The sequence below is a fragment of the Lagopus muta genome, chromosome 4, assembly GCF_023343835.1.
Source record: "Lagopus muta isolate bLagMut1 chromosome 4, bLagMut1 primary, whole genome shotgun sequence".
NCBI classification, from domain to species: domain Eukaryota; kingdom Metazoa; phylum Chordata; class Aves; order Galliformes; family Phasianidae; genus Lagopus; species Lagopus muta.
Window position 1 is genome coordinate 5,955,771 of NC_064436.1, and position 14,237 is coordinate 5,970,007.

The 14,237-nt window shown below is 37.1% G+C and overlaps 1 protein-coding gene across 12 annotated transcripts in view; it reads right to left on the minus strand.

Moving 5' to 3' along the window:
• The window catches only part of DDX60 (DExD/H-box helicase 60), a 48,935-nt gene that overhangs the window by 15,779 nt on the left and 18,919 nt on the right, over positions 1-14,237 (minus strand). For all 12 annotated transcript variants that reach the window (XR_007376339.1, XM_048941886.1, XM_048941889.1 and 9 more), the window contains 13 exons: positions 11,912-12,072; positions 10,619-10,871; positions 9,615-9,778; positions 8,430-8,585; positions 7,295-7,444; positions 6,302-6,421; positions 5,274-5,369; positions 4,458-4,573; positions 3,831-3,976; positions 3,530-3,639; positions 3,327-3,431; positions 3,112-3,240; positions 2,217-2,344 (listed from right to left, as the gene is read on the minus strand). Coding sequence is in view for 11 of the 12 variants with exons in the window: in XM_048941886.1 (XP_048797843.1) it covers positions 2,217-2,344; positions 3,112-3,240; positions 3,327-3,431; positions 3,530-3,639; positions 3,831-3,976; positions 4,458-4,573; positions 5,274-5,369; positions 6,302-6,421; positions 7,295-7,444; positions 8,430-8,585; positions 9,615-9,778; positions 10,619-10,871; positions 11,912-12,072 (1,834 nt within the window). In the remaining variant the exon portion in view is untranslated. The remainder of the gene's footprint in view (positions 1-2,216; positions 2,345-3,111; positions 3,241-3,326; positions 3,432-3,529; positions 3,640-3,830; positions 3,977-4,457; positions 4,574-5,273; positions 5,370-6,301; positions 6,422-7,294; positions 7,445-8,429; positions 8,586-9,614; positions 9,779-10,618; positions 10,872-11,911; positions 12,073-14,237) is intronic.

Sequence of the window (14,237 nt, forward strand, 5' to 3'; positions counted from 1 at the left end):
AGCATGCTCAATCCTCCCTTAATTTTAATCCTTCTCAACTAACCAGTTGAAAAAAAAAAAAAATAAAATAAAATCAATGCCTGTTTCTTCTGGTCTCCTACTTAGCTGTTCTTCCTCATAGCCTTTTCAACACTGTGCTGTTTGAAGCTTAACATCCTTAACAACAAGGATAAAGACTGTACCAGCTTCACCCTCAGTAAGCAGTTATCAAATCCTTGTTGCAATAAGGATTGACAGCAGACCATGTTGACTAACACTCAGAAGTGTTCACAAACACCAGGCATGAGATTGCATCCTTAGTCCGTTAGAATACTCACAAGTCATTCAAATCCAGCAGTCACCAAGAACAAGAGCAAAAACTGAAGGACTCTATACTTGTAAAGGCCAAACACAGATCTTAACAATTCTTGCTTAAGCTTTCTTCGTGAATGACAGAGCTCAATAACAATCATTTCCCATTTAGTCTTGATTCCTTGGGAGTGAATTCAATTTATTCAGCCACATAAGTAAAAGTGTGGTGCCAGTACATTCCTTTCCCTGGTGTTTTTAAGAGAAGAGGGCTCCAAGTAATGTTCTCCCTACCAAAGGCCACAAAATCAATTAGGCTGCTAGAACTTGCTCTTTCAGTAGTCTCTATTAATTCCATGCTGACTTGATACCATAATGGGTGATCACTTGCTTTAACTGTTGATGAATTAGATTGGAAAAAGCTTACCACCATCAACAAATACCAATCTACTATTCCAAGTCAGCATCTGTTTCTGAGGACTCCAAATCCCTTTTATCTGCCTCACAAATTCTCAGGACTTGGACACATAAAAAGATACAAGTTTATAAAAAACCTGTTTGATGCTCATCCCTTGTCAAAACACAGCACAGAGGAGGTCCACAAAGAGCTGTTACACTACACCGATTCCTTAAAACAGGATCTGATAATACATTTCTCTACTTCAAATCCCAACTTCATGTCACTAGGTTACACCTCCACACTCACTGGTCTGCAATGTGTTTTCATTCCACAGAGATCATTTAGTTACAATTAGTTACTTAACAGAGGATTCACACTCCACACACAGTGCCGTAAGAGCCATACATCACCAAAAATTTCTAAGAACCCATCATTCCACAGCAGATCAGAATAAGCCACTTATCTTTCTCTGTGAAGAAAAACACTTCCTAACTTCCTAGCGCCCCAAAACGATGCTGCAGTTCATAAAGCAGCTGTGAAATCACTCCTTACACGAAGGGTTTACAAATATCTGCTGGTAATTTTGAAATGTATTGGTTTGAACTTGAAAGCAGACATAACTCTATTTTTCAACTAGACTGTCACTCAAAATACAAAAACAAACCGTTACTAGCATTTAGAGATTCTGACAACCTGTATACTCCCTTTTGCTTCTTTCTTTCTAGTGTTCTTTCAGAAATGCTTTTTTATCAGCACTAACTTGTAAGAAATGAAATGGCAGCTAGCATTCTCCCCCCACTACTCAATTGTCCATTGCAAGGAAGAGCAAGGCTTCATATTGGGATAAGAAAACATTCTACCTGATGTGACTGTTTCTTTGCACTGGACAACTCTGTGTAATGCTAAGTAGCTTCTTTTCAATATTAAGATCAGTTTTAACGTACTAGTAATACTTTGAATAGCACTGATTATGTTGTCAGTAGGTTGTGCACATTGTATGCTTTGTGAAGTTACATCTCAGATGTATTCAAGATGGGTTAATTGATCCGTTTCATTGGATAAAACACTACGTTGACAGGGGTTTTGCAGTGAAATCATAACAAAAGATACATTCATAGCAGCTCATTTCATCCTTTTCCCTATCAAGCCTGCACCTATACACACTCTTTAACCTCTAAATAAAGAGCTGAACTTATACTTAACACACAGGAGCAAAGCTAATGGAGAATTCAACTCCTACTTCAGTGTGATTCAGCTTCTCATAATTTCCCATCATATCACTCACAGATTCTAACCTTTCCAGACAGTAATTTATTCGCAGTTTTACTTCATTTAAATCTTCAGACCCATAAACACAGATAAAAATACAAAGTCCCACATAAAGATAAATGGGTTGATAGAGCTTGTGAGTCTTTATTTCATACACTTTAAAAACCAACAAAACGAAAACCAAATGAACAGCATCTTCCAATTTTTCTCATTTTTCTCTAGTCAATGAACACATAATATAGGCAAAGTAAATACTTACATAAAAAATATAGCAGGCAATTTACCCATTTCATGCAATTTATCAACAAAGCGTGCAAACTGCTTCCACTTGTGATGTTCTGCACAATCCACAGGTCTGGGCCTTAAGTCCTCCAGTACCTCATTCACCTGGCCAAAGCATTATTATTAAGGATATTTTAATACCAGAAACTTGTGCCAGGAAGGCAGTTTCTATCAGCCCAGATATATTAAATCATGCAGTACTGCCTCGTGGCTTACAGACTTAAAAGCCCTGCAGAGCATTAACTGACTTCAGCAATAACTCAAAACGCAAATTGTTGGCTACCATCACTGTGGAAATAGTGAAGAAATTTCTAACACATCAATTGTATTTTCACATTTCAGTGTCAAATCAAGAAGTCTGGTTTGTTGTTGTCGTCCCCCCCCCCCACACGTTCTTTCTTTTTTACTTATTTTTGATTCAGAACCTCCTTACACTTCTTTTTATAATATAACAACATACGGCTACAAAAGACTTGATCTTTCACCCATTACTTCATCTTTTACGTAGAAAGTTACCACAAAAAGTTTCAAATGAGCAGCTAAATGAGAAACAAAAGAGGTAGACTGAAGTAGCAGAACAGTGGTACAATACTGTCACTGGTGTAGGTACCTGAAGTAATCAGAACTTCAAATTTTGTGTCAATACCAGACATCTGATTCCCTGAGAATCTTGTGAAAACATAACCTTGAAAAAGCTTATCAAATTCCACTAATCTTAGTGCTTCTCTTTTAGCACAACAATAGTTAATACTAATAAAAAGTAATTGTGGAAGTAGAAGCTCCCGTAATTATTATGAAATAATTTCAATTATGCTATAATTACATTACATCTGCACATAAGCTTAAAAATGCACTCCTCTAACAATAGTTACCTTCTGTCTTTGTCCAACTACAATCCAGTTGCTTAACTCTTTCTTCAGTTCCTGTTCATATTTCCTCACATCCATCTTTTTTATCACAACCTTATTCTTGAACGAGACAAATTCCTCAGGATCCATCTCCTTGAAAACAACATCATTATAAAACACCGCAGTACTTGACCTAGTTTTTACTTTTACATTTCCTGTCTGCAGCTCTTTAGACCCACCTGTGCCCTTGGCCACTTCTGCCAGACTTTTACCATTGTGTCATACAGCTGAACGCTCTCCCTTGGAGACAGGGAAAGATCTGAAGGAATACCATAGTTCTCAATCTGCAAGGAGTTAAAAAAAATAAAGAAAATAATCAGCTTGCAGTCATGGATTCAGTGCAACGTTTGACAAACATTTTTGTCATCAGTGCAATACTTACATGATTGACTGTTAATGCAGCACAAGGGTGAAAATGTTCAATGACAAAATCACTGCCCGTTAGAGAACACACATGCTTCTCCAAATCATTGTATCTTTCTTCATACAGGACTGTGAAGAGACAAAAATGTAAGGATACAATTGTTTGTTTTTAAATAACTACTTATAACTGCAATACTTATTTTAGAAATATAAGTATCTGTGTATATATTTACATTATTACTTTCATGCAGTATGATTAAAATAATTGCAAAAAGGACACTACATTCATTTATTAGTTAGATAAACATTCCAATACTCACCTAATCTAACACGGTATGATTTTTTCTGTTCTTTTACTGTAGATCTTCCTTTATACTTCCCTGCAGAATTCTTCTCTGAGTCGGTAGAGCTTCCTTCTATTTTATTATCAGCACATTGCCAATACCTTTTCACAGACTGTAGCCACCTTCAAGAATAAAAGTAGTAAAATTTTTCTTCAAAATACTTTCAACTATAGAGGAACTTTCTTCTTTTTCTCCTACAGAATTTCCAGTCTTTCACCATCTCAGAGGTATTCTCCCCAGCTGATCCCAGGGTGCTGCTCATAAATGTGGCATAGCACCATCATACACATACATGCACACATATGCATATAGTGACAGTGTTTTACTTGACTGGTGATAGACAAGGATACTTAATAGGTTTTGGCAAACCAAATAGATTCAAAAGCATCCTAAATTCTTCTGCCCAGCTCATTTAAAGAGCCGTAGGTAATAGCAATGCCTATTCTCACTGCAGAGAGTAAAGAGTTACATAACTTAGTGTGAATTATGTACAATAAATAAAAACAATTCCAACTCTGCCTCTCAATAGTAATTGAGAGCTATTTAAGACAACTCAAATCCAGTTTAAATAAGCTCTTGTGAATCTAAAATCTCCAAGCATACTCAGTCAGGTGATCTGGATTGCTGATAGTAGCAGAAAGAGCCAAAAATGGGCACCGAATTGTTACCAGAAGATGCTCCCAAACCTCTGCTCCAATTTCACCACCCAGACAATGAATCTGTATTTTCAGGAAAAAAAAAAAAAAAGAATTAAAACAAAGAAAATAAGTGTTCCTTCTCAAAGTGAACGCAAAAAGAGTTGCTTCACTACAGTTTTCCTACAGAACTTCGAGAAGAACATTACTGAACACTTCTTACACTCTAGCTAACAACAGTGAGATGCAAATGAAACGGATACATCTCTCTCCAGACCTCACTGGACAGTTAAACAGCCTATATTTCAACACTGTTTTCACAGTACGTAGTCTAGATATTTACTCACATCTTTAGCAATTAATCTGATACACAAGAAAGAATCCAGCACAAATTTTAATTGCAGCAAGATTAATCATCATTAATCAGAAAATTGGCAAATATGTGACAAGAAAAATGAATGATTTAAGTCTGCAGTACCTCCAGACTCCAAATTCAACTCTAAAGCTACAGTGATGGCCTTTAGTTTTTCAAATTACTGGAGTAAGAGAAATGTAAGGGGAATTCCTGTTAACTTCCATTGAACTGAAGTCCCCTTAAGGACTACGAGAGGATTAAGATGTTGCATTGTAATACATGAAGTCTGTCAGGTAACAATAAATGCAAGTGAGTCAAAAATAATAGTTCAAAAGTTTTTGCCAGCTATCCTGTATGTAATGAATTGAAACGTTGACTTCTTTCCTCTGCTTTTTCATTTCACAGTTGATGACTATTGAATATACACACCTCATCAAATATAACATATTGTATTCGTTTGGTCCAACTCTGGCGATGAGGAGACAGCATCAGAATTTCTAAACACTGAGGCACAGTCACTAGTATCTAGAAATAGAAGTTTGTGAAGTGTTATTTTCAACTAAATTGGCTAATCAAACGTAATAGGATAGACTGCATGCTGGAAGAAATTCCAATGAAATACCTAATTATTTTTAAGGTAGGCAAAAAACAAGTAATTTTTCACTCCTGCCTTCTAGAAAAGTAAGAAAGAGGATGCAGAGGACTCCAGGCCTGTCAACTTCAGCTTGATCCCTGGGGAACCATTAACCCTTGAAACCATTTCCAGGCACATGAAAGACAACAAAGTCATTAGGAGTAGTCAGCATGCCTTCACCATCCTTCAAGAGGAAATCATGCCTGACCAATCTGATAAAATTGTACAATGATATAACTGTGCTGGAAGGTGAGGAGAGAGGATATTGTTTAATGGTGAGATCTTACCTGATCCTTCTCCAAGTATATAAATGTAAAGAGAGTATGTAAAGAAGAGAGAAAAGGGCTCTTTTCAGTGGTGTCTACCAACAGGACACGAGGCAATGGGCATAAAGTACAATATTGAACAATCTGTTCAAATTTTCCACTGTGAGACTTAATGAAAAAAAGAGAGGCATGCTCCCACTTAAAAAAAAAGAAAAAAATCAGCCTATGACCAAATTTTATAAATAATAGGAAAAGTCACACCATCATGAAAATAATGAAAAAAGCACCTTCTTCATTTGTCTGCATTTACATCAGATGCATGCCTGTGACCAAGGGATTCAGAGGGTGTTCAATGGCATATTCCTTAAGGATGAACAGGTACGTTTGAGTGCACCAAAGAGAAAGTTCCTGGTGAGCAGTACAAGCATCTTTAGATTTTTCCTGAGCTTTGTATTTAGTGATGGGACAACTGTTACAATCAAAATTAATATTTTCAGGAGCCAGATGAAGTGCACAAGTCATTAATATCCTATGTTAAAACATCCATAAAAACATACCTGAGAATTCATGACATCATGGCGATAATCTCTTGTGAAGACTCCACACACCACCAATCCATCCAGAAGTTTCTTGGTGAATCGACTGTATACAGACCCCACCACTTGGTTTACAAGTGCCTTAAGTGAAGCAAGTCATTAATAAAACTGAACATTGTATGCCTTTGATACACTGTTATGTACATACATACAGTGTATGCATTTGATATTATATACAAGTATCTAGTTTGGGCACTAATGTTAATATGTGAAATTATAATGTACTGTGTTAAGTATTATCAACTTTGAGCAGATATAATTCTTTAGGTTCAGTTATACTCATGTTTGCAAAGCACTTTAATGTTCCATGAAGTGAGTTATGTAGTATTACTTCTGTATCATGATTTTTAGAGCTGCTAAAAAAAAAAAAAAAAAAAAAAAAAAAAAAAAAAAAGACATTCTGCTGTGTCTACAAGGTGTAAGTTAACACTGAAGTAAGTTTTGGAAGAAGTTAAGACTGTGTCTCAGCTTTTAAGTCAATTTCTAAGTAGCAGAATAGAATTTGCATCAAAAAAAAAAAAAAAAGAAAAGAAAAAAAAAAAGAAGTACCACAACAGGCAAGAGTTTCACAAGATTTTTGTTGACGTTCCCTAAGAGTTCTCTCATTTGGAATGAAATTACTTGCTTGATCATTGTTCTATTCCAATATCACTTTCACATACAGTTTATATGCTTTCACTACTCTCACCATTTTCCAAACACTCTGCTTCTAAGGACTTGAGTACATATTAGTGTTCCTGACCTTAAAATAGCTATATATACAGCAACAGACAAATATAAATCCTACATAAACAATCGTTTTCAAGATTCTCTGTTAATGTGCTTAATTACACATTTATGATTAAAAAAGACATACATCAACTAAATAAGTGTATTAAGTTACTCCCAGTGGTTTTAGAACTATACTGAAAGATGGAGTCAACGTATAGAATACGTAGTAGGACGTAGCCTTACCTTTGTAGGAGCAACATAGACAACTACTCCTTCATCACTGGTTTTCAGAACTTTCTCCATGCAATAATAGGAAGCATATGTTTTCCCTGATGACGTGGGAGCAACTATCACTGCAGACTCGTTATTATCCACAGCATCAAGAAGCTCTCGCTAAGGGAAGAGTAGTAATTTATATACAAGTGTCTTGTTAATATGTTCTCACAGAGTAAAACAGTTCTGTGAGAAAGGTTTGTTTTTTTTTTTCACATACAGACTTCTAATAGCAATTTGGGACTACTGGAGGTCAAAGTTAACCTAGTTGTTTTATGGCTGTATTTATTTCCCCCCTTCAGACAGTTAGCAGAAAAAGCAGAACTAACAATTCTGACTTGCTTGTTTCCATTATTTACTCCAACAGATACTGATACCACAACACTTGCATTCCAAAACTGGGAATTTTAAAACAAAAAATAAAGCCAGTTAACTCAGTGTGTAATTTAGATTCAAAAACTTCATTGTTGTTTTACAAAGCACTACTTTTTATTGCATTGTACTATTTATTCAGTACTGTTAAATTCTCTCTTATCATCTTCACGTACATTGTTTATTAATTGGTTTTCTTCTCTACTATTGTATTCGTCCATGCTTTCTCAACAGGTGTGTTAAAGGATGGAAAGAAGAATATTAAAAGGAAAAATTAGTGGTAACACTAACAATATATATACACCATCTTTCAAGTTGCTCCTCAACCAAGTGACTTGTTTGTAGATATCAGCAAAGTGGCAAATTTAGCTGACCTCCCCAACCTAACAATAAAAAGACTTCAGTTAGATTTGCTGCTCTTTGAAGAAAAAGTTTTTTTCTCATCTGACACTGTAAGCCGTTCCTTACAGACAAGTAAGGAGAACAGTAGCTTGAACTAATCATCAGATATTCAGCAGAAGCTCATGGACCTGGCATTACGTATGTTGAATGCCTTCAGCTAAGCTCTTCGTTGCAAAGCCCTCAGTACAAACAGAACACTTACAAAGTCACCTGCTGTCTTCGTTAAGCTTAGAGAAACACTACTTTTCACAAGTAGGATAATAATGACTATTTTGAAATGAAACAAGGTCACTTCCAATAACTCTATGTACAAATGGATTTGCCTCAATACCTGCCACGTGTCTGGTATGAAGTGTTCCACTCGGGGATCTGGATCATTCCTCTCTTCTCTGAGCAAGTAATAGTCCATGTATTGCAGCTGAAAGCGAGCTGGTCCCACCTCAATATCATAGTTGCTTCTACTCCGATCATCTCCTCCTTCTCTCATCTGTAAGGTCATATTAAATTTCAAAAAGATTCTGAAAATGTTATGTTTTTCCCCCCCCTCTGTGGAATTCAGCTTTGAAAATGTATGAAATTGTAGGTAATTTTTAAACAACTTTGTCCGTTGTAGCCTAGTGTCAGAGTCATATCTGGAAGCTGCATTTTTGTAATTCATGTCTTCCAGCAGCCGCTGTTGTGGTTGCTTTTGTTGTGAGATAAGCTAACAAAATGATCTAGCAGACAGAGCTTGGCTTCCTTGAGCTACTGTGAGGTACATACTTCTCACACTATACTTCTTTTTCTCTTCTTGAGCCTGCTGTGACTGTGCAAAGAATCCAAGCTAAGGAAAGAAACCTATTATAAAGACTAACTGTTATTCTAAGTTTTATAAAGCTTTCAGTTCTAATGTATGGTATGCACATTCTACTTAAGGAATAAAAATTTTACTATTCATAAATGTGTGTGATTACATAACCAATCCTGAAAGCTGACTACCAAAGCCTAACACATTACAACATAGAATCATAGAATTGCTCAGGTTGGAAAAGACCTTAAAGATCATCGAGTCCAACCACAACCTGACCATGCTGCCCTAACTCTAACAGCCCTCTGCTGAATCATGTCCCTGAGCACCACATCCAAACGGTTCTTAAACACATCCAGGGATGGAGACTCAACCACATCCCTGGGCAGCCTATTCCAGGCTTAACAACTCTTTCTGTAAAGGAGTTTTTCCTGACATCCAACCTAAACCTCCTCTGCCACAACTTGAGGCCATTTCCCCTCGTCCTGTCACCTGCTACCTTGAGATGAGACCAACCCTGCTCTCACTGTAAGCACCTTTCAGATATTGGAAGAGAGCAATAAGGTCTCCCCTCCGCCTCTTCTCCCTTAGATCAAATAGACCCAGTTCCTGTCGCTGCTCCTCAAAGGACACATTCTCCAAGCCCTGTAGCAGCCTTGTTACTCATCTTCAGACCTATTCCAGAAGGCTAGAAAGTCACATGAAGCTATACGAAGACTAGAAAGTTACCTGGCCAGTCAGAGTACATGCCAAATTCTCAAATCCAAGAAGTTGTAGATACTGACTCAGCTTCTGCAAGTGTGATTTCTCCAAAAGATCTTGATATTTTTCAAGGAGTATATGAATTCTCCTCATAACTTGGACAGCACTGCTTAAGTCTTCAGGTTTGCTTCCTTTCAAAAAAAAAAAAAAAAAAAAAAAAACAAAAAAAAAAAAAAAACTTCAGTAGTTATTTGACAGCTAACTGTATCATCGGGAGTCTTCTTATATTAGGTAATTTTAGAGCAGATCTTATCCAACCAGCCACATTTATGGCAACTTAAAAATACAGTTAGAGACTACCACAACATAACTCACATGCGGCAACCGCTGTCGAACAGCAAGCATCCAAACAAATCTAACTCGCTATTAAAGCAAGTTGTACTTCTTACATCTGTTTGGTAACAGAAGCTCCCCATTTTCTTCATTGACTCAGGTTTATTACTCAATCCTATTAGCTGCATATTTCCCTCTAATGTTTACAGGTCACCCCAGTATATTTCCAGCAGCGAGACTGGAATCTCTCAACCAAAAGCATAGACTGGTTAAGTTGCTTCTAGTGAGACTGAAGACATCGAAAGACAGTAGCATAGATTTCGGTGATAATCAGCATTATTCAGATTGTGAGTTTACTCAGTCAGCTACTTAACAATTCATCTCAATATAGTCATACTGTAGTGTGCATAGCTCATACTCATTAAAGATAAATACAATAAATCATGTATGTCATGTTTAAAGGAAAAACAAAAAAATAGCTGAAATCTATTTTCAGCAGATTGTTTGTGTCTCCTTTGAGGGATTTTGAAATTGCAGATGGGGATTAATGCCTGCGAACACTTAAAAGCACCATTACTGCTCCCAGGACAAGAGCATATTTACACGCCTTTATTCCTACTGAGAAAGTACAGATGCACTCACTTAATAGGTTGAGGTGAGCACAAGCTGAACATTGAGCGTGCACTTGGTTATCATACCTTGTTTTCTGCAGTGTTTTTTCCATGCTTCTACACAGGCCGACAGTGCTGATATTTCTATGCTGAATTTCACAGATTTACTTTTAACTGTCTTGAGAAACTTTTCCAATTTATTAATTCCAACTGTCAGATTTTCTTGTATTTCCTTCTCCATTGGTATCTGCAAGGTTTTCCATTGCTCCTGTTCTTTCTTTTCTTCTTTAGCTTTCAGTCGCCTGTTGTTTTCCTCCATAATTATTTCTGCTTTGCTTTTCTATCCAAAGAAATCTCAGAATTAATCACAATTATGTCTAAATATCATCTGAAAAAACTAATTCATAAACGCAGGATATATTATAGTTTGCAATTCACCTTTGTGGTACATCGTCATTTGGCAGCTCTTGAAATTATTATGCAATTCTGAAGGAGACTATATCTGAATCACAGCATGCTGCTCAACAGCTTACCTATTCTTTACTTCAGATATCAATAAAGACTATCATCACAAGTAGGCTAAAAGCACACAGACATGGAAAAAATAAATAGCAGATACCTGAGGATTTGGGTGGATTTTTTTTGTTTGTTTTGTTATGGTTTGGTTTTTTTTGTGGTTTTTTTTTTTGTGGTTTTTTTTTTTTTACTTACAAGTAACAGTAATTGTAGTAACAAGGGTTTTTTTTAATGCATTAAATAAAATTCAGAGTTCCATCTTACTTCAACAAAATTATTCTATGTAGGGTTTATAGATGATAATCTAAACCTTACAGTACAATACTTAATAGTGAAGTATTATTTAAATTCCTATTACTCACTCCTGTTCATTAGTGTGCAAGTACATACCCTGTGATGTCTGGAAAAGTTCTTAAATAGACCTAACAGCAATATTTACAGAACCTTTCATGGGGACTATTTCCAAACGATGGAGGAAAATAAACAACCAAACAATGGATTTCACAGTACTGCTCAGTACTTTCTTACAGTAAAATAAAATTTATCAACCGCAGTTTCCTCCATTCCACATTCCAGTACTAGCCAAGAGCCAAAACCCACCAGCCTTCACAAACTTGGTATTTATTACTTTTCTTTATTTATGCCTCTTAAAAATTCATTGCCACTATTCCCAAAGAGAAACAAATTTTCTCTTTCCAATTAGACAATTTATAGTACAAAATAATTAAGTTTCCCCAGCTGACAATGTGACGCATTTAAAGTATAATAATTCATTTCTGGCATTCAAATAGTAGAAATGCTTTTTTTTTTTTTTTTTTTGATAATGTAAAAAAGATTTGGAAAGAACAGTTTGCATATACTCACGCGTATTTTAGTCTTCTTCACAGCACCAGCAGCCTTCCCTGCAGCATCCTTTTGGCATACGATAAACTTTGCAGTGCTACCTTCCAAAGTGCTTCCGTACAAACGATGAAAAGTCTGAAGCTTTTGAATTTGTTTTCTTTCATATGCATCTTTGGACCTGGCTGCAAATAAGCACAACTGATTCAAAACTACACAAACACAATTTTAGTATACACTATTTCCAAGAAAAGTTAACTGAGCAACGAGCTTGCAAATGTACTGCATAATTAATGAATATTAAGATGTTACAATTACAAAATAAACAAGAGAGTTTGGCAAAGTAGATTAAGATAACAAAAAGAGAATAAATAGAAGGCTTACCCCTATCCGGGGCTCACTCACAAAACTCCAGCAGAGGCGATCTCCAAAAGAGAACCTTCCCCACTGGTAGCCAGCTCTTCAATGGGTCTAGGAGGGGGGCAGCCAGGCTCCACCCCTTCCTGCAACACAGGAGAACTGCCTTCACCTGTGCTTCTCTGGCTGACTCATGGCTCACCTCAGGTGATCAATCAGAGGTTCGGACCCTGACTCAGCAGTTCCCATACATGTACACATAGCAAAAATTCTTCACTGACTAAAAGACAAAATCACCTATCAAAAGAGGCTTGCTACTAAGACTCACAGAACAGTACTTTGAATTATCTGAGAAGTAAGTCACAGACTCAAATTCAGACAACTTCAGGCAAACATCAAAAGTTACTGGAAAACTTAATAAACAGGAAACAAAATGACTGTTAGAGCACACAGTCAAGGAAAATGAGAAGGTGCCTTCAAAAGACAATTAAATAATCAAAGACCTCTGTGAAAGCCAGGCTCTCTCATCAGAACATAAATAATGCTGCTGGAAGAAAACTTTTGCTACTCAATGTTGAGCACATAGATATTTCTGCACTCAAGTCATTGAATCACAGAATGGTTTGGGTTGGAAGGGACCTTTAAGATCTTCTAGTTTCAACCCTTACTATAGGCAAGGACACCTCCCACTAGACCAGATGGCTCACAGCCCCATCCAGCCTGGCCTTGAATACTTTGAGTAACTGGGCATCCACGGCCTCCCTGGGAAACCTGTACCAGCATCTCACTGCCTTCACAGTAGAGAATTTCTTCCTAACATCCAGTCTCAAGCTCCCCTCTTCCTGTTCAAAGAGGATTCCCCTCATCCTGCTGCTACCTGCTCTTATGAAAAGCCCCTCCCCAGCTTTTCTGTAGGCACCCCTAAAGTATCTCATAGGAACACCGAGGTTGCACTAGACCTCCAAGATCATCCAACCTGAACCTCTTCCAACACATGAAGGCCATTACCTCCTGTACTATTGCTAGTTACTTGGGAGAAGAGGCCAACCCCCACCTTGCCACAACCTCCCTTCAGGAAGTTGCAGGGAGTGATAAGATCTCCCCTGAGCCTCCTCTTCTTAACACTAAACAATCCCCACTCCTTCAGCTGCACTTCTCTGAAAATGCTCCATGGCCTCAATGTCTTTTTTCTAGTGAAGGACCCAAACTGGACAGAGCATGGAAGCTGCAGACTCACCAATACCAAGTACAGAGGGATGATCATCTCCCTGCTCCTATTAACTACACTATTTCTGATACAAGCCAGGATGCTATTATCCTTCTTGGCCACACTGCTGGTTTGTGTTCAACCAGCTGTTAACAAACACCCTTACATTGTTTTCCTCTGCACAGCTCTCCAGCCACTCCCAATCCTGTAGTACTGTACAAGATATTTCTCTGTACTTAAAAAAAAAAAGTTAAGTTCTGAATGTGACAATCCATCTTGGAAGGTTTTGCTGTTTTGCGCAAGATGGAGATGATACAGGCCAGTGTTCAGAGAACTCATACAAAATGTGGAAGAGGAAGGACGTTAGCAGGGGACATAAACTTTCAACTCCGACATCATGGAGGATGCACTAGCTACTCTTCTGCAGGTTATGCTCAAAGTGACTGCTCTCCAAATTTCTTGTTGGAACCACAGTGCAAATAAGAATGAAAAAACTACCCTATCAGAAGGTGCAAAAACTTAAAAGAAACTGTAATATGTAACACTAATAATTAAGAGACAAATAACTTCTTTTACGTATGTTCGCAAATGATATAGATTGGCTATGCATGTGCACTGCCAACGCTGAAGTTGATTTTGCCCATATATGATTTCACTTAATAACCATTATGCAAACAAGAGATTTATCCACTAAACTGCAGATGCACAATAAGTTTGCTAATTAGTAGTTGAGAAGCAGTTTGCAAGCACAAGGAAACGTACCACAAACACCTGAAGAATGCTCCA